At 49.7% G+C, this 25,236-nt stretch overlaps 1 protein-coding gene across 1 annotated transcript; it reads left to right on the forward strand.

Moving 5' to 3' along the window:
* The first annotated feature begins 799 nt into the window (after window positions 1-799).
* Window positions 800-1,732, forward strand: LOC141050177 (olfactory receptor 5AR1-like). Its single transcript, XM_073547009.1, has one exon. It carries the CDS (start codon window positions 800-802, stop codon window positions 1,730-1,732), a length of 933 nt encoding a protein of 310 aa, XP_073403110.1.
* The last annotated feature ends 23,504 nt before the right edge of the window (window positions 1,733-25,236 follow it).

The raw sequence follows: 25,236 nt of genomic DNA on the forward strand, positions 1-25,236 counted from the left end.
ATCATTGATACGGGGTAATAGTATGTAGGAACAGTCACTCTTCCCACCTGAAATCATGGGACAGGCTCTTTGCGTTTTAAGGTACCAATGAACAAACTGATAAGGTTGAACCTATTACTTGCAGTAGTATTCTTCATGCACTGCTTTATACTGATTTTTAGTTAGTATTTGGTCCTTCATGACTGGTAGAACTGGCCATATACATTAGACCGCGGTCGGTATAATGATGTTAAAACCAACAGTCAGGTCAGCCGACTCTCCCATACACAGGAGTGCTTGTGGGGCCGAACCCTCCTGTGTTCTCTGTCGGAAAGCTGCCAGCTGACATGACAGCTGGCGCCTTATCTCCTGGATAACAATGTGATTGGTAGTCTGACATTGGACATGCTTGATTGACATCTTCCCAGACAATTAGTGGGCCGATGCCCAAATACACAGTAGACTGTTGGCTGTACCCGTCAATATCAGTGGGCTCAGTCGACATCAGTGTAATGTGTATGTTGGCCTTAAAAGTTCTAATTCCCTTTGTTACTCAAAAACATTTCAATAAAAATTCATCAAACTTGTGACTTTATTTTATATTTCGTCTTCTCCTTACCATGCAATAATGGAAGTAGATCCACAACATCCATAGTCCTCCTCAATCCACTGACATGAGTAGAGAGGAAAGGGATGGATCTGGATAACTTGAGTAAACAGTCACTTGTATGACCTTGTATCTGCCTGACAGATTTTCTGTTGTGTTCCTCCTAATTATACGACATTCTCAATGTTTCCTCAGTCTTCATTCAAGGACCAGATGAATCAAAGTCGACCCACGATGTTCGAGTTTACCGGACTGACCAATGATATGACTCTCTCCATCTTCCTCTTCATATTCTTCCTTCTGGTTTACCTGATAACTGTGGTTGCTAACGTTGGGTTGTTCATAGCTGTCCATGAGACACCCGCCCTCCATACTCCCATGTATTTCTTTCTCAGTTACCTCTCGGTGGTCGACCTCTTCTACTCCTCAGTTATTGCTCCTAAAATGATTTCAGACCTTGTTTCCAGGAAGAAGGTCATCTCATTTTATGGTTGTGCTCTTCAATTCTACTTCTTTGCTGCTTTGGCCAGTACTGACGTTCATCTGCTCTCGAACATGTCCTATGACCGATATGCCGCTATTTGTCATCCTCTACATTATGTGTCCATGATGACCAAGACAAAATGCTTCTACATGGTTGTCATAGCTTTTTCTCTTGGCTTTCTGCAGTCGGCAGCACAAACCAGCTGTATGTTTAGCCTTCAATACTGTGGCTCAAATGTCATCGACCACTTTTACTGCGACATCCCACCATTGCTCAAGCTCTCCTGCTCGGATATTGTCATGTGTGACATGGTCATCATGTTCCTCATTGGATTTTATGGCATAGGTTCACTGAACGCCATCCTGATTTCATATATTTTCATCATCATTTCCATTCTCAAGATTAAGTTTTCCAAGGGCAGACAGAAAGCGTTCAGCACCTGCTCCTCACACATCATCTGTTCCTGCATCTTCTTTATATCCGTGCTCCTCACTTACTTACATCCTCCTTCCAATGCCATCAATAACCAAAGCAAGATGGCATCCATCTTCTATTCCGTCATGACACCCATGTTGAATCCTCTTGTCTATAGCATGAGGAACCAGGAAGTGAGGAACGTCATTGTTCAAATGTTCCATGGTCTATGTAGTGAAAGGATGTAAATTCTTTCAAGTTTTGGGACTTGGGCTGAGTTCTTCATGATGTCGATATGAAAATGCATAAAACTGTAGTAAGCCATTTACCTTCAAACATCATTGGGATGTCTTATCAAGACTAGTTGACTTAAAGAGAAGCTATCGATAATCTGTGGCTGCACTTTTTATTTATTTAGTGTAGATTTTTCTAAATATGCAATAAGTTATTGTCAAGAGTGTTCAGAAGTTTCCCTAATGCAAAAGTTGGACAAGAACTTCTGGTTTGTTTGATACCAGCATGCAAACCAAGTCCAACAACCCTGCACTGCCTCTCTCACCATAAAAGTGCAATATGCCATGTGTTATCGAGAAATCTCGCTCTTTGTGCTGCTACGAACTTCACTAAACGGTTATCGACCAGTTACTGATCTAATGATGTTACCGTTCACTAACCGCATAGTACAGAATTCAGTAAAAACACGCAAGATCTCACAATTTCACTGGGAGAGGGGCCAAGGAGGGTTGTAAGATTCCCCTTTTAATGAAAGTATCCTACAGCTCCGAAAGTTGAGGCCTGACTTCCCACTTTAGGGAGGTATTGGGGATCCTTTCAGCATTTTTGACAATAACTTATATCTACAGAAATCATCTGGATGGTGACAGGTGCTCTCTAAGATCAAAATCATAGAAACCTGCCTAATTCAGTAGGAGCAACCGATTATCTGATGTGCATAGAAGATGTGTCCAACTCCCTTTTCTATCCAGCAGAGTTAAGCCCACACACACTAGTGGACACAGACAGAAAAAGGCCCGTGTAGCAAAAATACAAGCCCAATAATTCATAATAACAATTCCACCTTCTTTGGAAGTGAAAATGGGACCTTGCCGCTTAGGCCCCTCTGCAGCTGCACAAGTTACACCAATGAAATGTCTTCCCCTGCCCCCACCAGTGGTGTTTGGCAGCAGTATATGCTCCTCTTCCCATGCTTGGCCGAGTCCACACATGTATGGGGAAGTCGGGAAAAATAGTAATTTCTCATCTGGAGTTATCTAAAATGTAATATGTGGAACGATCATTCATTGGACTTTCAACCATTATCCCCCTTCTATCTAAAGAGTTTGGCCACCTCTAGACCACCAGGATTGGATATTGCAACAGTCTCCCGTGTGGAGGTGAATGATGACTGCGCACTACTGCGGATTATTACATGGGTGATGTCAGGAATTTTATACGCGTGACTATATATAAATATTTCAGTTGCGGTTACGAACTTGTAGCTCTCTGGCGCCCCAAGAGTATGACTTGAAAACATGGTTTTGCTTGTTTCTATGGCCAGTGTGAACATGCCTTTACATCATGCATGTTTTCAAGTCATACTCCGGCTCAGTTTTCTGTTTTTTGGGGGGTTTTTTTCTTCAGCAAATCTCTCACGCAGTAAGTCTCTCACACTGCTGTCCCAGATCTGTGCTCTGCGGCCGAGAGCTTTTCCTAACCAACTCCCCTTCGGAATACTCTGACCAACACAGGTGCTGCTACGCGTCTATCAGCCTTGGGGAACACACCTCAGGATCCTGCACCCGGCCCCCGCTCATCCGCTTGAGCTTCGCACTCTGCACAGCTGGGCACACGGCGCTCTGCACACACACATCTCACCGGAGCGCCCACTGAAGCTCTGCTAGAGCATGGCTCCGCGCTGCCTCTCTCATAGTTTCCGCCTTCATCCCTCCACTCTCACTGCTGGCGGGGAACTGACCCTTTCTTTGCGCACTTTCTCCTCACTGCCTGGCTTAGCCACACCCTCTCTTCCTGGGTCATGGGGCCTGTCCTGTCACCTATTCTTTCCCCCAGGGAACATAGGACGCAGCCTCGGCAGTTCCGGACCCAGCATGATGCAGGCACCTGCAGGCTGGTCTTCCTCCTTACACTCCTCCTCTCCTTTAGCTCGCCATTCCACAGTCGAGGACTCTTTGTGCCCCTTTTTGTTCTTCGGAGGTGGGCCAGATGCCCACAGTTTTCACATCCATTTCTGCTTCTCTTGCACTTAATTTTGTCAAAGAGAATGGTTCTGCATATTGCATGGATGGAACACCAGCGTGGTCACACTGAGTACTTTGAGGCACCTCTTGAATTTTCACATCAGTACTCAGAACTTCAGGTATCCCGTGCAGAATTTCGACATCGGGCTCTTCTCCATGGCATTCAATGTCCTCCTCCACTAAGTCATCCGACTGCGCACTAGGTGTGAGCCCTACCTCCGTCTCTTCACTGGGGTTGGCATCATCTTCGTCTTTCTTGGCGCACTCTGGCTCTACCTGATTCACTGTCATGCTCCTAAGTAACGCAGACATCTCACTGTAGGCAGATGATGCCTTCTCCCTCACTTCTCAGCTTCCGACTTCAAGGCTCTGCATTGCTCTGGGTGAGACTCCCCTCCGCTCACCTTAACATTTGTTCCAGGTGTAGCTTTCTCTCCATTGAGCATGAGCTACGGAGGGGTGAGCGAATCTTCGCCGTCATCTGTCTTGTGTAGGGCAACTCCTTGACATTTGTCCCATTTTTCCACAAGTCCAACACTCCCTTCTATGCCTGTTTGATGGGTGCTTCTGTCTAGATCACCTTCCTCCAGGAGAGGCACACCCCCTCTGTAATCCCTCTTCATCCCAGGATATAGGATTAGATACTGGGGCTGCTGCTGGAGATTCTCGTACACTCCGTATCTCTTCTCTAAGTTCTCTTATCTCTTTCCGTAAGTTACCCCGGGGTATGGAATTGGACTCCTAGGTAGCAGCAAGGGTTTCCTTTAGGCTCCCTATTTCTGCCTTCATTTTTCGCATTTCCTGCCGTAACTCGCAGGACCACTCCGCTCTGCCGCATTCGCGGTTGGTACTTCGCGGCTCCGGACCATCCCTGCTAAGGCTGCGGTCCCCTGCTTCTGTTCCCTTATGCGTGCTTCGGCCCCAATTTCTAAGAAAGTCATACGCAGCTTAGCATGCAGGCGCTCCCGCAAAGCTTGCTTAAGCGGTATGTCTCTGAGGTCCGTCATGAGCTGGTCTCACAATATCACATCAGGAGACCCCACTCCAATTAATTACCCCCACATCATCCCAGTGGGTGATATGTGCATGTATCTCCTGCAGCACATTAATGTACTGTGTCACGGACTCCCCCTCCCTTTGGACGCGCATCCGCAGTTCCCCAACATCAGTGGGATCTCCATGCATTTCCTCTAGCATCTGAAATACCTTGGTCAACATGTCCCAATCATGAGGGGGGCGAAACATTACGGAATACCGGCCTCATCGTCTAGGGAAATTAAGGGTATGTGCACACTTTGCGGTTTCTGCTGCGTTTCCGCAGCGTTTTTGGCTCTGCAGAAACGCAGCAGATTTTGCTGCGTTGTACAGTACCTTTATTTCCTATGGAAATAAAAAAAAGCTGTGCACATGCTGCGTTTTTTTCCGCGCGGTTTTGCTGCGGTTTACAATCCGCAGCATGTCAATTGTTTGGTGCAGAAACGCTGCGGTTTTACACCTCATCCATTATGAGGTGTAAAACCGCAGGGCAAAACCGCAGAAAAAACTCAGATAATCCGCAGATAATCCACAGAAAAACCGCAGCACTTTGTCCTGCGGATTTCCTGCGGTTTTCTCTACAAAATCCGCAGAGACTAAAAACTACGTGGGAACATACCCTTAAGCTATTCCTGCCTGCAGCACAGGGGCCATGGGGTACATCCGCAGCATGCTCTTAACTCTTTCAGTCCAGTCCCACAACATCATGTTGCTCCCCATGAGGGAGGGTAAATGCCAGGCTTGGAAGCAGTGATGGAGTGAAACTGCAACCGCTGTGTCTTGTCTGTTCCCTACGCTTTCGGCACTACTACATCCCCGTGCCGGTTACATCTACACTGCCCTGGGACTACAGCTCCACCTGCGGGAAGCTTTTACATCTTTGCTGCACCCTACCATCAGTCCCAGCGGATCTGTATGCAGCGTTGGCCTAACACCATACTTGCCAACACCACAGGTGGCGTCACGAACTATTCCACCATTAACTACATCACCGCCATTGATATTGGGCACCCAGGGCCATGGACCGGGTCACCGCTGCTGTGACACATCCCCCTGACCCCGGCCCGGTACCGAGTACCCCACAGCCCTGGGAGGGCGACCTATAAGCAGGTTGCGGGATGCAGTGGCAGACAGAAGGCATAACAAGGGTTAAGAAATTTAACAGTTTTAATTTAACGGGGCGTTATCTCCTCGCAGGGAGATAAATGGTTAAATGAGGGTTAAACAGTTCAATGGCAAGCAATAGGCAAAGTTAATGAGCAATAAACAAGATAATGGCAGTTCTTCAAATCACTTATCGTGTCAGAGGTTTCCCAGTCCATAACTGAAGCTTTGAAGGCAGTGGTGCCAACAACAGCTGGTGCGGTGCTGTTCCAGTGGGGTCTTGCAAACAACGATCCATCTTCTGGCAGAAGCGGTCAGTCTCCGGCACCTTCCGCTGAGCCCCTAGTCCATAAGTTGGTGCGACCAAAGTAAACATGGTCGCAGCACTGACAGAGTCCAGCATGGACTGGCAAGTGTCAACTGGCAAGGTAGGCTGCAAATGTCTGTCCAGTACTCGGCTTTCTCTATGCGGCACATGCGCTGTACTCACAGTCACGGAGCGCAGTGAATCTCTCAGAGCAGCTGCCATCACATTAGTGGCTGCTCTGCACGGCTCTGCTCGTTTTGCGCTGCGCTGCACGCCCACCGATACCAGTAAATCTCTCATGCAGTAAGTCTCTCACACAGCTGTCCCAGGTCTACAGTATGCTCTGTGGCCGGGAGCTTATCCCAACCAACTCCTGCTCGGAGTACTCTGATCAACACAGGTGCTGCTACGCGTCTATCAGCCTTGGGGAATGCATCTCAGGATCCTGCACCTGGCCCCCACTCATCTGCGCGAGCACTGTACTCTGCACAGCCAGGCATACGGCACTCTGCACAGACACTGTCTCCCTGAAGTGCCCGCTGAAGTTCTGCTGGAGCATGGCCCCGTGCTGCCTCTCTTGTTGCTGAGCGCGCCGCACACCTGCCTCCGCTCTCACTGCTGACGGGGAACTGGCCCTTTCTTCATGCGCTTCTCCTCACTGCCTGGCTTAGCCACATCTCCTCTTCCTGGGTCATGGGGCCTGCCCTGACCCCTATTTTTTCCCCCAGGCAACATGGGATGCAGCCTCAGCAGTTCCGGACCCAGCACCTGCAGCCTGGTCTTCCTCCTTATACTGTACATGAGGAGGTCCATGGTGCTGTACATGAGGAGGTCCATGGTGCTGTACATGAGGAGGTCCATGGTGCTGTACATGAGGAGGTCCATGGTGCTGTACATGAAGAGGTCCATGGTGCTGTACATGAAGAGGTCCATGGTGCTGTACATGAAGAGGTACATGGTGCTGTACATGAAGAGGTCCATGGTGCTGTACATGAAGAGGTCCATGGTGCTGTACATGAAGAGGCCCATGGTGCTGTACATGAGAAGGTCCATGGTGCTGTACATGAGAAAGTCCATGGTGCTATACATGAGAAGGTCCATGGTGCTGTACATGAGAAGGTCTATGGTGCTGTACATGAGAAGGTCCATGGTGCTGTACATGAAGAGGTCCATGGTGCTGTACATGAAGAGGTACATGGTGCTGTACATGAAGAGGTCCATGGTGCTGTACATGAAGAGGTCCATGGTGCTGTACATGAAGAGGTCCATGGTGCTGTACATGAGAAAGTCCATGGTGCTATACATGAGAAGGTCCATGGTGCTGTACATGAGAAGGTCTATGGTGCTGTACATGAGAAGGTCCATGGTGCTGTACATGAAGAGGTCCATGGTGCTGTACATGAGAAGGTCCATAGTGCTGTACATGTAACAGGGCACGTGTTGGGCAGTGCTTCTATTGTGATTCATGCGCGTGTATAGCATTCTAATTCACATGTAGCTAGTGAAAAAATATTAACCAGCCTGCTGTATCCCACCTTGTAATTTAGTGCTGTGGTGATATAAAACTGTCTGCAGACCTAAGGCACATTAAAAAAAGAAATTATAATTTTTCCATGTGCTAAATGTGAAACAACCTGCTGTATCCCACCTACTCATTTTGTGGTGGTGATAGTAACCTGTCTGCAGACCTAAGGCACAGTAAAAGAAAATTATAATTTGTCAGGTGCAAAAAGATAGACAACCCGCTTTAGTACACCTTGTCATTTGTTTGGGTTGTAATAAAGCTGTACAGGCCTGATCCATAGGCCACAAATAAAATTCTTCTGTTAGTAACATCATACAGTAAGGGATCTGGCTTGAAAAACATTTTTGTAGCATCTAGTGTGTTATAGAAGCCTGATCCTTTTTTCTGTGACTAACACGATTCAGCATGCCATATTGTAACTTTGAATTTACTGTTGCTGAAAATCATCTGTTTGCAGAGGTGGTGCAGAGTTTAAAATCTTAGGCTTTCGTTGAAGGGGAATTAGACTTGGTGTTCAAGGTGAATGTGGGGAAGATGATAATGTTGGTGAAAGCACTAGTGAAGCAACGTCACGTCCTATGCAAAGACAACTGGAAACTTATGTTACTGGACAGACTACACCACTACCTTTCTTTGGCAGCCACACAGCGGTACGCCTTGTTGATGATGCCCAGAAAGAGCATGTACTCAAGTGGATGGCAAGTGCAGCTTCAAGTGGACTCTCCTCCTCTTCCTCCACCTCAACATCACACGCAGTACAGTCCACAGATGTGGCACCCAAATTCCCCTTGCTTGCCCCTGCGTCCCAACTAAGCGTTCATCTGAGTGTACAGAACATATAATAGATATGGTGATTCTGAAGAGCTGTTCACACATTCTATGCCATGTTCATCAGAAGAGTACTCAAAAGCTTCGCAGAATCAAGATGAGAAAATCTCCACCGATGCCGAAAATTAAATTAGCTTGGATCCGGGGCAGGAAGAAGTACATCATCAGATGTTAACCCCTGGGGGGGAGGTGATCCTGATGAGACTCAGACATCTGAGGCTCACGCAGACTGTACTGTGCTGTCAGGGCAAGAAGAGGAGGAGAGTGACTCCAATGGCCAGGAATGTGATAACACAGAGGATGAAGATGAGGTGTTAGATCCCAGTTGGCATGAACATAGAGGCACCCAGCTGAGTAGGTCACCTGAGGAGGAAGACAAGGAGGTTACATTGCACCATCTGTCAGACACATAGTGATCCAGTCATGACAAGCAATGCATCCTCAGTCACAACTGTGCTTCTGATCAGCAGCAACTGCGGGTCTGCAGCTCACAGGGTTGGCAAGCATTGCCTAGCCTGGGCCTTTTTTGACACTTCAAAGGATGAGCCAAATCATGTAATCTGCCAACTTTGCAGAAAAAAACTGAGTCGAGGTAAAAACTGCAATAATTTGACTACTACAGTTATGAACCTTCACATGCGCAATCAACATGCTTTAGTGTGGGAATCCCACTGTGGAAAAATACAGACCAGCGAACATCAACCACCATCAGCTGCAAAATCAATCAACACTCCTCCTCTGTTACCGTGCCAACTATTGAGACACAGGCCTTTGACTGTAGAACCTCGGGTTCTTTAACTGATCAAGTCACACTGATGGAAGCGGACATGACTGTTCTTTTTATCCAATCACAGAGAACGATCACACCAGAAGTTTCTCAATCCATATGTAATACCACGGCCACCAGGGGGGTAGCCTCCTCAGCCACTCCGGTACTCACTGTGCTGGAGTCTGCGTCATCCCAGGTGCACTGCTCACTTCTGGGGCTCAAAAGACTGGAGGCAGAAGCCAGGAAAAGCTTAAACAGTTCAATTTTATTTTCCTCAGGGCACAGCACATCCTCAACGGCTTCAGGACTCTTTACACGGTGCCAGCAATACATCTTCATCTACAGCAGCACACTACTTCTTCTTCAGTTACACATGGGTGGACCACACAAACAACGGTGTGATGTACAATGTCTGTGAGGTATGGGGTTTTGTCTACAAAATATGATGTTTTCTGTTGTAACTTTCCAGAAAAATCCAGCCCTCTATGCCAATGCAGGCTGTCAGCTCATGCAGCACCCTCCCCCCTCCTCTTTTCGTCCATGGCTCACTCACACACTGACCAGTGCCCCCCTGCCTGGGCTAGTTCTGAAACCTTAAACCAACTTCCTCTCGAAGAGCAGGGGGAAGGGATCCCTTTGTTCGGAAAAACACAGGCTGTATGCCGGTATATGGGAAACATAAAAATAAGTCATATTACGAAAACCATACCCAGCAGAGATATAACAATCATATTTTTGTGATCTGCGCGATCCCGGCATCCTTACGGCGCCTGTGGCGTAATTCTCAGACTTACCGAACCTGAAATATGGGTTCCTTCTAAACGGTGTATCAGAACTACTGTATATTTGGTCTTGAATCATTGTACTCAACAAATCACCACCAATGATGCCCTATATGTGTCTGTGCGGGCTGCCCCCACGGAGTTATGATTAGTATAAGTTTTCTAGTGTAATTCTACATCCAAAAGGGAGAGGTGGGATTAACCCAGCATGCATCTCTCCGTGATGTCACATAGCAAGTCTATAAAGCATTCCCTGGACAAAACCAGAGCAGAACAGCTGCAGAGTCCGTGCTGACAAGAACTCCAGATGAGTGGAGACTTTTATCTGTAATCACTGTTCTCTTTCGGAAAATAAATGAAATAATTATTTAGATCCGTCTCCATGCTCTAAGAATCGAACTATACGCCTTTGATAGATAATCGCTACTAATTCAAGGGGTTTGCCACGGACCCTCTTAATTTAACACTGTGAATTAAGTAACTGTGACTGGTGGCAGCGCGTTGTGTACGGCTATTGCGGCTTGCTGGCAGTTTAGAAGGGTCTCATATTGCTGAATGAGGGGCTGCGGCCACAGCATTGATAATTCCCTTACTGCAGAAGCCTGATTGCCGGTTCACAACAGGCAGCCCGTCCGGCGACTAATTATCCTAGGTGCAGTTCCCTGACTGACCTGAGGGTAAGGGGGGCGCCGGAGAGCTGCGAGTTCCAAAGTGGAACTGAGAAAGTGGGATATACATAAATCCCCGCAGTACTTGGAGGATTGATAGCAGTGGCGGGGCATCCAAATTAAACCCCCCCCCTGCGGCAAATTGTAGAGCGAGAGTAGCTTGCTGGATATTTTGGTCACATGGTGCCAGTGGTGGGATAACTAAGCCCCAACTGTGCCTGTGATAGCCGTGTGCCGGCAGTGTGTCTCGTCCCTCCATCCGCTGATACACCCGTGTCAGTGGTGGGACTGTGACATAGTGGTGACACAGGGTCCGCTGTCCGTCGCGTTTTGGTGGCAGCGGGACCCCCGTTAGTCGCCCGTAAGTGGACGAACGGCCGTGGGCTGTTCGTCACATATTGGTGGTAGCGCGGTGGGATAATCCTAGAGCATTAGTGATTTGGTTTGAGCAATCATTCCTCTCACTAAAAACCTGCACGGTTCCTGCGGGAATCCTGCATCATAGGTTTTGGAGAACAGACTCAGTGGTTACTAGTCCTGAGACATTAGTGTGTACTTGCAAGTATCCCCCTCCCGTTTCTTCGTTTTTCTTTTTCTATCTTTTATTTGGCAACCATGGCGGCAAAAGGAGAACCTTGGTACAACCGGCAGACAAAGGAAGTTCTTGCTGGGTTATGCACGTACCAAGGCCTTGACGCCACGAACAAAAACAGAGCTCAAATGATCGCGGCTCTAGTGCAGCTGGACAACGACCAGAATCCAGCGAGCGCAGAAGTTGGCCCAAGTGACAATGGGGCTGCAGCAGAGGCTCCACTCATGAGCGCGGGCCCCACATTCAACCAGAGCACGCTGGACCCCTACCTGCAAGCGGCCTTGGACGCACTCCCTGCCGAAGACCGTGATGGGCGTCTGCAGCTGATCCAGCAAGCTCGAGAGAGAGCAGAGCAGCGAGCCGAGCGGGAGGCGGAGCGAGCTGAGCGGGAGGCGGAGCGAGCCGAGCGCCAAGCGGAGGCTGAGAGAGCCGAGCGCCAGGCGCAGAGGGCCCATGAACTGGAGGTACTCCAGCGGGGTGGGAATGCCCCCACAGCCCGAAGCAGTGAGCCCAGCAGCGTCCAGACTCCTAAACCCCGGCCAGAGCATTTTCCCGTGATGGAAAAGGACGGGGACTTGGACACGTTTCTGCGAGCCTTTGAGAAAGCCTGCAGACAGTACCAGCTGCCTAGAGACCAATGGGCAAGGTACTTGACCCCAGGGCTAAAAGGCAAAGCCCTGGAGGCATTTGCTTCTCTTCCGCAAGCGCATGATGATGACTATGATGCCATAAAGCAGGCGCTGATCGCCAAATACCAGCTGACACCAGAGGTATACCGAAAGAAGTTCTGGCACCTCCAACGTGGCCCACACGATAGCTACAGTGATGTGGTGCAAGGACTCAGGACCCACTTTGACCAGTGGATCCATGGACTGTCCGTTGAAACCTTTGAGCAGCTACGGGACCTGATGATCAAAGACCAGTTCCTGCATCTCTGCCCAGCTGAGGTCCGACAGTTCATCCTGGACCGCGAACCAACGAACGTGGACAAAGCGGCGCAGATCACCGACAACTACGAAGCCAACCGGAAGCCCGAGATGCGGAGGCCAGTCACCACCAGCTGGAGAGGGGGTAAGCCTGCAACCAACCCCAATGCCCCAGCTAGCCGTCCCTCCGGAGGCCCTGTCCCTGTTGCCAACAACAGGCCGGCTACTGACAGTCGCCTGTGTCACCACTGCAAGCGGCCTGGTCACTTCTCTTACACCTGTCCGGATAGGCCGAAGAACCCCCCAGCCAAGGCCCCCGGGCCCAACGCCTCTGTTCTTTTGGTGGGAGGTGTGGTTGGGAGGGCTGACGACAACGTTCAACCTGTTCAGGTGGGGGCCTGTCTTGCTACAGGCCTCAAGGACACCGGGGCTGAACGAACCCTCATCCGTCCTGGACTGGCGGCCCCTGAAGAGTTTGTTGAGGGGAAAACCCTGACTGTCTCCGGGATTGGAGGCACCCATTGTCCCTTGCCAGTGGCACGAGTTTTTCTTGACTGGGGTGCCGGGAGCGGGTTGAGGGAGGTGGGAGTGTCTGAAAACCTGCCCACTGATGTTTTATTGGGGACTGACTTGGGGAGGATGGTTGCATACTATGTCCCTGACACCCTTCCCCAAACTGATAATAAGGGTAACATTAACCCTGATGATGATGATGATGATGGGAAACTGAATGTGTTACCTGCTAATGCCTTGATGAGTAATGATGCAACTAACAACCATTCTTTCCCCAGGTATGATGCTGATGCTGATGTGAATGTGCCAAAGCAAGCTGATAACCATTCTTCTCCTAGGAAGGATGATGATGATGTTGATGTATCTGTGCCGACTGAACCCGTTAACCCTTTCTTTGAAGCGGTAGATGTGTCCACAGGTACCGAAGTGCTCAGCCCTGTCACTCTGCGGAGTGAGACGGCTGAGGAACCCCTGGCAGGAGCAAGCAATGGTGGTCAAGGAAATGGGGAGGTGCATGGGGACCATGAGGAAGGTAATGCCATGCAGCTGACCAGTGCCACCGAGGAAGGTAACTGGCCCATAAGTAGCACTGCTCCTGAAGTGTTGGGGGTGGATGGGGAGGTAGAGCCCAGGGCAGCACCGGCTGGTGGGTCTGTAGAAATCCCCAGGGAGACAGCATACATAGCAGCTGTCACACGCAGTCAGAGTGCCCAGATCGCAGGTAACGCACTGTCTTCTGGACCCTCTGCTGCTACAGGAGAGACTGAACCAGAGGTGAACCCAGAGCCGGTTCCAGGGGGTCCCAGTAAAGAGGGGACCCTGACGTCACTTCTGGCAGCCTCCAGCATGGAGTTCCAGGCTGCTCTGCACTCAGATGCCAGCCTGGAGAAATTGAGAGGTCTCGCCAAGACGCCCACCTCCGAGTCTGATAAGGAGAAGGTGCTCTGGGAACGAGGAAGGTTGTACCGGGAGACAGTACCCGGAGATCCTAAAAAGGAGTGGTTGAGGGAAAGACAGCTGGTCGTCCCCTATCAGTTCAGAACTGAGTTGTTGCGGATTGCCCATGAGATTCCACTCGCTGGACACTTGGGGATCGGCAAAACAAAGGCACGGCTGTCTCAACACTTCTATTGGCCCAAGATGGGGACAGATGTAACACACTACTGCCGCTCCTGTGCCACCTGTCAAAAAGTGGGTAAGGCGGGGCCTGCTCTTAAGGCTCCCCTTATTCCTTTGCCGGTGATAGAGGAGCCTTTCCAGAGAATCGCGGTGGACATTGTAGGACCGCTGTCCGTCCCCAGCAGCTCCGGAAAGCGATACATTCTCACCGTGGTAGACTACGCTACCCGGTACCCAGAGGCAGTAGCTCTGTCTTCAACCAGGGCAGATAAGGTGGCTGACGCACTGGTGACCATCTTTTCAAGGGTAGGATTTCCCAGGGAGATGCTTACCGACCCAATTCATGTCTCGCCTAATGGAGGCTCTCTGTGAGAAAATGCAGGTGACGCACCTGGTATCGAGTCCGTATCACCCACAGACTAATGGTTTGTGTGAACGCTTCAACGGTACCCTCAAACAGATGCTCCGCATACTGGTTGAGACCCAAGGGCGCGACTGGGAGCGGTACCTCCCACACCTGCTGTTCGCTTACAGAGAAGTTCCGCAGGCCTCGACCGGGTTCTCCCCCTTCGAGCTCCTGTATGGCAGGCGAGTCCGGGGACCCCTTGGGTTGATAAGAGAATCCTGGGAAGATGAGCCAAACCCCACAGAAGTGTCCATCGTGGATTATGTCATGCGCTTCCGTGACAAGATGCAGACCTTGACGCAGTTGGTGCATGACAACATGACGCAGGCTCAGGCTGACCAGAAGCGCTGGTACGACCAGAACGCCCGGGAGCGGACCTACCAGGTGGGTCAAAAGGTGTGGGTGCTGGTCCCTGTACCAACGGATAAGCTTCAGGCAGCCTGGGAAGGACCGTACGTCGTCCACCAACAGCTCAACCCGGTCACCTACGTGGTCACACTTGACCATGCTCGGGGTAGGCGCAAGGCCTTTCACGTCAACATGCTGAAGGCGCACTACGAACGTGAAGCTTGCGTCCTACCGGTCTGCAATCTGCCAGAGGATGGGGAGGAAGATCCCCTCCTGGACATACTGGCCCAGGCCAAGGCCGATGGGTCCATTGAGGACATGGAGATAAGTGGTTCGCTAACCGTATCCCAGCGGTTGCAGTTGATGGCCATCCTGGAATCCTTCCAGGCCGTGTTCACCAACCAACCGGGGAGGACGGAGTTAGCGGTTCATGAGGTGGACACCGGGAATCACGCCCCATTACGGCGAACACCCTATCGGATCTCTGAAGCGGTGCAACAAGTCACGCGCCAAGAGATCGATGAGATGTTAAGGCTGGGGGTGATTAGACGGTCAAAAAGCGCGTGGGCTTCACCTGTAGTCCTCGTGCCTAAAAAGGATCGAACCACGCGGTTCTGCGTGGACTACAGGGGGCTCAACGCCATCACAACCTCTGATGCCCACCCAATGCCGCGCATCGAGGATCTGCTCGAGCGGTTGACAAAAGCCAAGTACATATCCATCATGGATTTGAGTCGGGGATACTGGCAGATTCCCCTGAGCCCTGAGGCGCAGGAGAAATCTGCCTTTATCACCCCCTTTGGACTGTACGAGTCCACGGTCATGCCCTTCGGCATGAAGAATGCCCCTGCCACTTTCCAGCGGATGGTCAACCACCTGCTTCGGGGACTGGAGGAGTACGCGGTGGCGTACTTAGACGATATTGCCATCTTCAGTTCCACCTGGGAGGAACACCTTCAGCACCTCCAGGAGGTGCTCAAGCGTCTTCACCAGGCAGGCCTGACCATCAAGCCAGGGAAGTGCCAGATAGGCATGCACAAGGTCCACTACCTGGGGCACCGGGTAGGCGGGGGTTCCATGAGTCCGGAGCCAGAAAAAGTGGACGCAATCGTGTCCTGGCCCACCCCCAGGACCAAGAAACAGGTGAAGTCCTTCTTGGGCACTGCAGGGTACTATAGGCGGTTCGTACAGGACTATAGCGCCCTTGCCAAACCCTTGACTGACCTCACCAAGCAGAGGCTACCCCAAACAGTCAACTGGACAGATGACTGTGAGGCGGCTTTCGAAGCTTTGAAAGCAGCCCTGTGCAACTCTCCAGTGTTGAGAGCAGTTGACAGCAGTCGCCCGTTTCTGGTACAGACCGACGCCAGCGAGTTTGGCCTTGGTGCTGTGCTTAGCCAGGTCGATTCGGGGGACCAAGAGCACCCCGTGTTGTACCTGAGCCGGAAACTTTTGCCGAGGGAAGTGGCATACTCGACCATCGAGAAGGAGTGTCTGGCCATGGTGTGGGCACTGCAGCGTTTGCAGCCCTACCTGTACGGGCGCGCCTTCACGGTGGTAACTGACCACAACCCTCTGAGCTGGTTGCACACAGTGTCCGGAACCAATGGAAGGTTGCTCCGCTGGAGCCTTGCCCTTCAACAGTACGACTTTACTGTAAAACACAGGAAGGGCAGTGAAAACGGCAATGCCGATGGGTTGTCCCGCCGGGGCGAACCCGCTGAGGTGCGCATGGCCGATTACCGAGAGGTAATGCCTCCTTAGCGCCCTCTTAAGGGGGGAGGTGTGATGTACAATGTCTGTGAGGTATGGGGTTTTGTCTACAAAATATGATGTTTTCTGTTGTAACTTTCCAGAAAAATCCAGCCCTCTATGCCAATGCAGGCTGTCAGCTCATGCAGCACCCTCCCCCCTCCTCTTTTCGCCCATGGCTCACTCACACACTGACCAGTGCCCCCCTGCCTGGGCTAGCTCTGAAACCTTAAACCAACTTCCTCTCGAAGAGCAGGGGGAAGGGATCCCTTTGTTCGGAAAAACACAGGCTGTATGCCGGTATATGGGAAACATAAAAATAAGTCATATTACGAAAACCATACCCAGCAGAGATATAACAATCATATTTTTGTGATCTGTGCGATCCCGGCATCCTTACGGCGCCTGTGGCGTAATTCTCAGACTTACAGAACCTGAAATATGGGTTCCTTCTAAACGGTGTATCAGAACTACTGCATATTTGGTCTTGAATCATTGTACTCAACAAATCATCACCAATGATGCCCTATATGTGTCTGTGCGGGCTGCCCCCACGGAGTTCTGATTAGTATAAGTTTTCTAGTGTAATTCTACATCCAAAAGGGAGAGGTGGGATTAACCCAGCATGCATCTCTCCGTGATGTCACATAGCAAGTCTATAAAGCATTCCCTGGACAAAACCAGAGCAGAACAGCTGCAGAGTCCGTGCTGACAAGAACTCCAGATGAGTGGAGACGTGTGGCTCCTCCCCCCTTAAAGCCGCATGGTCTGCCTAAGGAACAATATGGAACTGTGAGTGTAATCTCTTTGTTTTCTCCACTTTTATTTTATACCTGTACTGTACATATTTTATGTCTCAATTTTATAGCAACTTTTATCTGTAGTCACTGTCCTCTTTCGGAAAATAAATGAAATAATTATTTAGATCTGTCTCCATGCTCTAAGAATCGAACTATACGCCTTTGATAGATAATCGCTACTAATTCAAGGGGTTTGCCACGGACCCTCTTAATTTAACACTGTGAATTAAGTAACCGTGACTGGTGGCAGCGCGTTGTGTACGGCTATTGCGGCTTGCTGGCAGTTTAGAAGGGTCTCATATTGCTGAATGAGGGGCTGCGGCCACAGCATTGATAATTCCCTTACTGCGGAAGCCTGATTGCCGGTTCACAACAGGCAGCCCGTCCGGCGACTAATTATCCTAGGTGCAGTTCCCTGACTGACCTGAGGGTAAGGGGGGTGCCGGAGAGCTGCGAGTTCCGAAGTGGAACTGAGAAAGTGGGATATACATAAATCCCCGCAGTACTTGGAAGATTGATAGCAGTGGCGGGGCATCCAAATTAAACCCCCCCTGCGGCAAATTGTAGAGCGAGAGTAGCTTGCTGGATATTTTTGGTTACATGGTGCCAGTGGTGGGATAACTAAGATAAGCCCCAACTGTGCCTGTGATAGCCGTGTGCCGGCAGTGTGTCTCGTCCCTCCGTCCGCTGATACACCCGTGTCAGTGGTGGGACTGTGACATAGTGGTGACACAGGGTCCACTGTCCGTCGCGTTTTGGTGGCAGCGGGACCCCCGTTAGTCGCCCGTAAGTGGACGAACGGCCGTGGGATGTTCGTCACAAACGGAACACGGAACGCGGTGAACACGACACTTCGACCCCTCTTCCTGCGACCGACTTCAGCCCACGATGGTAACTGTCTACTCCGTTATAGTTCACCGCTTTACGGCACTGGTGATTCTGTACGTGTACTAGGCTAGTGGCTCATTTGACTCTTGGAACAGCTCCCACACTCTGGCTGTCACTTCCACAGGGACCCACTCACGGACCTCCCTGACTTGACCACTTCGAGACACGGGCTGGTTTCACAGACTGGCTTCAGTGTCACTTCAGCTCCTTGACTCTGGCTGACTTGACTTCAGAGGCTCTCCTAGTAGCCCCTCTAGCCCCTTAGCTCCCAGTCTCTAGCTAAAAAGCCTCCAGTGACCCTTCTCACTGGCTGCTGCTGTAGGCAATCTCTTCAATCCTCTGCTAGGAACGCTACCCCTGGCTGAACTCTCCTCTGCTCTGGCTGTAAACAGGAAATCTCTCTCTCCTTAGCTCCCGGCTAGCCACTCCTCTCATGTCCCCCTAGTTAACCCTTCTAAAGGCTCCCACCTGGATGTGCTCAGTGCCCCATCTAGTGTCCCTCTACTAGTACTACTCTACCTATTGCATCTATATAATGCCCTATGGCAGTAAACATGTATAAAAGTCACATATCATACACTCAAACATGACAGTTATATCAAGGCAAATCATGACAGCAAATTAGCCAGGATTAAGTCCTGGCACCCTCTTACACATACTAACATCTTCACCTGCACCTCTCTCACCGTGCAGCAGTTTGTCCGGTTCACTGTACTCCGCCCTCTCTCAGCACTGCAGCCAGCCAACGGTTCCACAGTTGTGGTCAAAAAGATTGTTTCCTCCTATGCATGACAAAGCTAAGAGGTTGAACAGCACCAACTCGAATTTGTTGGCCACAGAAATGCTGCCTTTCTGCCTGGTGGATACCGTCGGTTTCCGAAAGCTGATGGCCGTCGCAGTCCCCCAGTACTGTTATGGAAATATATATGTATTTCATATAGATCTCACTTGCCTGCTATAGGCTATATACTCCATATACTGCTATATACTCATGTACTCTTATATAGGCTATATACTGCTACATACTCATATATGCTCGCTTGGAGATATAATCATAGCTGTCTTGAACTTTGTAACCATTCTACCAAGGATGACCTAACCCGTCTGGAGAACCAACGTGACACCCATTGTCTTGTGTCTTGGGAAACATCTAGCAGACATAGGGAATAAGGAAGTAAGGCCTGATGTGCCAGCCAATATCAGAACATTGCTGAGACAGCAGGAAAATGGGCCGTAAATTATATTGCTAGAATAAGCTTTTTTGGTAAACTCTTCCATATATGTTCATGCATTTAAACTGACCAATAAGCTAAGAAGTAAGCCTTTATGTTAATGAGTAACCACTCCTTTCTGTACAGCTGATAAAACCAAGTATATTCAATAAAGCTTCCAGAGTTTTTTGGAAGGTATTGCTGCTAACTATGTGTGGCGTCTTTCCTTCTTTGAGCGCTCAATAAGACTCTGTCTAATCAGGACAGGCCACAGTACGCACAGGGGTAAATTCACCCAACCAAAAAATTGACATCAATTGCCGCCCAACTCGGGGGCCGTGGACGAAAACGCACAGGGATCCTGCTGACCGGAGAGGACAGAGGTGCCGGCCAAGGTCTTGGCTCATGGGAACGGAGATTTGCGCAACTCCATAAGTAAGGTAAGAAAATCTAGTTATCTTACCTGAATGTTCCCTGTGCCCAGTCCGGGTCAGCAACTCTAGCCGGTCAGTGTGGTCACCAAATCCAGGTAGTAAAGTCCACGCGCAAACCCAAACCCTAGGATAAGCTAAGTGTCTACTGTGGTCCTGTGTGTCTAAGATCCAGGTGGGAGAGTTGGTGGGAAATTGTGACAGATTTGTGTTTATGGTTGATGGTAGACCGATAACGGGGGAGTTTGACCCACTCAGATAGGTCCTCACAAACACACCTGGACACAGGGGGAGGACAGGTGAAGCCTTGCCCAGGGACAGGTGGTGGGGGCCTTACGGAGTTATCACAAGGCAAATCTCACATTAAGCTATCACAAAAAAAAACACCCGTGCACAGGAAGGGACAACAGCGCCCACGCCAGGCCACACGGTGGTGTTAGCATAGGGGAGATATTGCGAGCCAAACCACTTGACAGGTTGCCACCAACACACCTGGTCACAGGGAAGGACAGGAGAAGCCGGCCCAGGTATCAGGTGGTGGCAACATAGTGGGAGTTATCACATTACTGATACTGACGAGCCAGCCAGGACGTCCCGTACAGCATGTTAACATTTCCGGGTCACCAGCGCAGTGCACCCAGTGTGGTTGGCAGTTATCGGTTACCAGCAGCTGTTTCACATATGCGTCACAAGACAAGGGCTTTCGATCTCTCTCCCTGGACGTCTATATGTGAATTCATTGCAGGTTTCCGCAAAGATCTGAAGCAGAAAGAGTTTTGCCTTTTTTATTGTAAACTTCCTCTTTTGCCTGCAGGGTGTGCCCCTGATATATATATATTTTTCATATTGTTATATTTTGGACTCTGCTTTTCCCTATTTTATGTTTTATCTTGCATTTTTGGTGGAGATTTTCATTCTTGTTATTGCAGTATGAGAATTTTTGGGAAAGCTGGGTCATTTTGAGTCTGTTTTTTGGTTTTCCATTGTTCTCAGATTTCACTGAGAGACGCACGCAGGGGAAAAAAAAAAAAAGAGGAAGTTGGGTGCCTGCATTCTACATTAACCCTTTTATTGTTGGAAGTTGTAAAGTTGTACTGATTTTTTGGAGTTTTATTCTTATTTTTTCCTTTTGGAGTGTTTTTTCCAAAGTTTATCAACTTCTTGATTGTGTCTTTTGGTTTTCTTTCTTTTTCCCTCCATTTTTCCCTGAATTTATTGGTTTTTCTGAGTGGTGCTTTTTAAAGTTTATATACTATATACTTTTTGATTTTATCAATTTTTTGGGTTTCATCCTTTAAAAATCTTTTTTAGAAAAAAAGGAAAGAAAATCATTTTTACCTTTTTATCTCTTTTTAGTTTTCTTCCACTTTTTGTGACATTTTATCAGTTTTTTAGGTTTAATTTTCACTTCTTTTTTCCAGTTTTTTGTTAAAAAAAAAAAAAGAATTTTGAATTTTTACCAGTTTTGGTAATTCATGTGTTATCTTGCCAATTTTTGATTTTCCATATTAGGTTTTAATCACTCACTTTTTTTAAGTTTTTGGAACAGACACAGTAGGTGTTATTCAGAAAGTTAAGCATGTTATTTTCTACGGGCAGCTCCGTATGCTGCAGCATGGCATAATGTATTGAAAGGAAAAAAGGGAAGTAGCTAGTTGAGCTCAATTGCTGTCTGCATTTTGTTAAAGTGACAGAGGATTTAACAGCACAGTAGGTGCTAGCAGATAGTGTGAACAAGAAAGGATTGTTTTTTTGTTTTACGTGTAGGAAAAGTGTTTTCAGCGGCATACTAATCTGTGCCATCTGAGAAGGACCACAGGTCCAAGAATGCCTTCTGTGATGGACAATAAGGGGAAGCAATCCGCTCCCCCTCCCATCTTCACTGTTCCCTCTATCTCCGCTATTTTCACAACCTCCTCCCCTCTCTCACCTATTTCTCCTCCTATACCTCGTCCTCCCTCACCATCTCTGCTCCCTCTCCCTCCTCTATCTTATTCACCTCTGCCTATCTCTCCTCCTATCCCTTCTCCTCCTCCTCCTTTTCTCTCTCCCATCTCTCTTCCCTCTCCATCATCATCACCAACGCCCACCTCTCATCCCTCTCCTCTTCCCTCCTCCTCCTCCTTGTCTTCACATCTCCTCCCCACTCTCCTTCACTATCTCCCACTTCTCCTATTCCAAATACTTCCTCCACCCTTCCCTCTCTTTCTTTACCTCTCCCACCTCTCAGTTCATCGTCACCCGCTGGCCCAGTGCCAGATCTAGACAATTAAGTGTCCCTAGTTCCACAGGGCATTCTCTCTAAAGAGACAGTTATAACACCGGGAGAAGAAAGTGAATCACTCCCCACACATGACAACACAGGTGCCCTCCCGATACAACATATAGCAGAAGGGAGGTGTGGGCCATCAGACACTGCACTTGCTGAGACTGAAGATCCTATGTGCCACACGGAGCTGCAGTCTCAGAAGGGGGGAGTGCTATACACACACAGAAAGACAATCACACAGTGGCACAGTACCTCCTCTGATGAACATGAAGAGGAGATTATGCTGCATAGTACTAGGGGAAACTCACAGACACCAAGAAGGCAGGGGCAGATAGAGCCAGAACTCTTACACTATGTGCCCTTCACCCCTAGTCAGGTGTTCAGTATTCTAAAAAACCTGCCAGACCCAGATATGGACCCCATGCCATTTTACCGAAGAAAGCAGCAGAGCCAGCAGACATATACTGCAACCTGGAGTGATCTCTGGTCCATAATGGAGATTAAAGCAGGTGAAACACACTGGCCAATCATGAAGGAACATTTCAAGCTTCCATCAGAATTAGATGTGCATTCCTGGGAATCAGGATCAAAGCTAATTGAACAGCTTAGAGAGTGGGCCAACGCCAGACAAGCACTCAGCCTGCATAACATGAGCCAAGCCGAGACAGAGTCTGTAGACGAGTTTCATGACAGAGTGAGGCAAGTATTCCAAATTTTAGGCTTCACTATTCATGATCAGGTACACGGACAAATGTTGGCACAGGCCTTTGTGCATGGACTAAGAGAACCAATCAAGAAACTATTGATAGTGGCCAGGCCTGAGTACAGGACAATAGCAGTAGATGTCCTGCTTACAGTAGCCAGAAGAATTGAGTCCCTCACAGGAGTGCGGAGGACAGGCCCTCCTGTGGCTGCCACTGACATGGAGGAGCAACTATCACACAGAGTTAGGAGAGATGGCAAGTGTTTAAACTGTGGCAACCTTGGCCATTTCCGGAACCAGTGCACAGCACCCCGGCAACCCAGGTCATCCCGCAGAGAAATAGGCCAAGAAAGAAACACAGAAGACAATGAAGAACCCTGTCCATAGGACAGAGGCAAACCAGGTCCGCCAGACGTTACGCCCCTCACATGTGAAACCCCATCAGCGGACCCAATACCTCAAATCACTGGGGGGCTGTCATATCTTTCCTTGTGGACACTGGTGCAGTCAGAAGTGAAAATCCCCGACTCCACCAGTCTATCAGAACACTCTGTGTCTTGTATGGGGATTAAAGGTCAAGACAGAAGTTCCCCAGCTTGCAAGCCCCTGAGCATGAGGACACTGCCAGGACGCTCCATCCTGTTACAGTTTACGGTGGAGACCTGCCCACCCCACCTGATGAGCGCAGACCTACTGCAGGAACTGAAGGTGACCAAAGTGTCCCATGAAGATGTGACCTTGACCTCTTCTCCACCTCAGACCCAAGAAGAATAAATCATGCCCATGCTGGTGGCCCTACTAGAGCCTCGCTCGAATAACCGGTGCAAGCCTACCCAAGGAGGTGCTGGACATAGCACCCAGAAGCCTATGGCCCAAGGGAGACCTCAAGTTGCGCCAGTGCGGGTGTCACTCAAGTCTGCAACCCCGGACGCTCAGAAGGCCCAGCATCCACTGCTCATCACCCAGAGCTGCCTCTGACCAACTGGAGGCCTGAGTGGAACTGCTGCTCATGAAATGGCCTAAGAACTTTGGCATGGGCCAGGAAAACTCTCAACCCAGAGAGACCACACCCACTCCGTGAAATGGCTGCACTGCCTACAGCTCCAGCGCCAGAGGATCATGTTGGACAAGATTCTGAAGGTGCTCCCTGAAGTTAATCCAGGCCCTGGACCAGAAGACAGCCACTCAGCTCCTCAAATTGGTTAACAAGATGCTGACCTGAGATCAAGCTGGGTGAAAGGAACTGCTGCTGGCTGGTAAAGAAGACGCCCCAGCAAAAAGACCCCCTGTGAGAACAAGGAAGCTCAGCTGGACGTCATCTCTGACGAAGAGGACCCCAGCAAATGGCTGGTTCCCTGCCAGCCCTGTGCCAGAAGATGGGAGTCATTCATGGCACTGTGAAGAGCAAGGCCAGATTGAGCCGCCTCACCCATGGGAATCATCATGCAGTCCCAGCTTTTCTCGATCAAGAGGAAGACTGTGAAAGGAGAACCAGACCAGATTGAATGGTGCATAACCTGAGGGCTGTGAGCGAAGCAACCGTGTTTGAAACCCCAGTTGTGCCAGTTCTGCACACTCTGCTGGCAAACGTGCCAGCCACAGCAACGGTGCACACGGCAATGGATCTGCCCGAAGCTCCCCTCAATGTTCCCCCTCACCTGGATGACCAGTTCCTGAAAACACACAAGGGGGGTGCGGAACAAATGGACAGTGAGGCCCAAGAGGGCCCGGAACAGCCTTTCACAGCTCGCCAGAGCATTGCCCTCCGTCCCCATCAACTGGATTGCGGAGCATGCAGAAGTCATCGACACCGCTACCCGCACAGCGTTTTCCATGTCTCCTCTACTCTGCCTGGCGGAGCAGCAACGTAAGTTCTGCAAAGACAGAGTCCAGTGGTGTCAAAAGCAAGTTCCTGAAGACACCGTATCGCCCACTAGACGAAACACTTGACAGATGACCGGAGGGCCGCGGAGGAGAAGATGGCTCCCTCAACAACTCCGAAGATGCAGTCCTTCCTTAGTCTAGTCTCGTACTGCAGAACTTGGATCCCTGGTGCTCCAGGCTTAATGCAGCCTCTGTACAATTGCATCAACGCATTGCAACCTTCATCTCGTACAGGAAACTGAAAGACTTCATAGTCTCTGCGCCAACTCTAGGCCTCACTGAGTACGAGAAGCCATCCCATCCTGATCAAACGGAAAAAGAAGGACCAAGATGGAGAAGGTCATGCTACTGGCCAGGCTTAAAACAGAACCTCTCAGCCGGCCTGGATCCAGTTGCAAGGGGGGCCCTCCTGCATGAAAAACAATACCCGCAGCACACGCCCTCCTGACAAGGCTGCTCTCCACCATTCTTCAGTGCTCTCAGCCGTTATCTGTCTCTACTCCCACTCCCAAGGGGGGATGCGGATACGGACCCTGGACCCTCAGATGAAAAATCTGCAAGATTCCGTAGATGGCTCCAGTTTTGCAGATGATGAAGGAAGATTCCACACGGGATGTGCAGTGACCAGAAATCA

Source organism: Dendrobates tinctorius, unplaced genomic scaffold (genome assembly GCF_039654945.1).
Source record: "Dendrobates tinctorius isolate UK_male_01 unplaced genomic scaffold, ASM3965494v1 ptg000151l, whole genome shotgun sequence".
Lineage (NCBI taxonomy): Eukaryota > Metazoa > Chordata > Amphibia > Anura > Dendrobatidae > Dendrobates > Dendrobates tinctorius.

Bases quoted from the DNA above. Each gene is read 5' to 3' on its own strand.
- LOC141050177 (XM_073547009.1), top strand. From the start codon at position 800: ATGAATCAAAGTCGACCCACGATGTTCGAGTTTACCGGACTGACCAAT.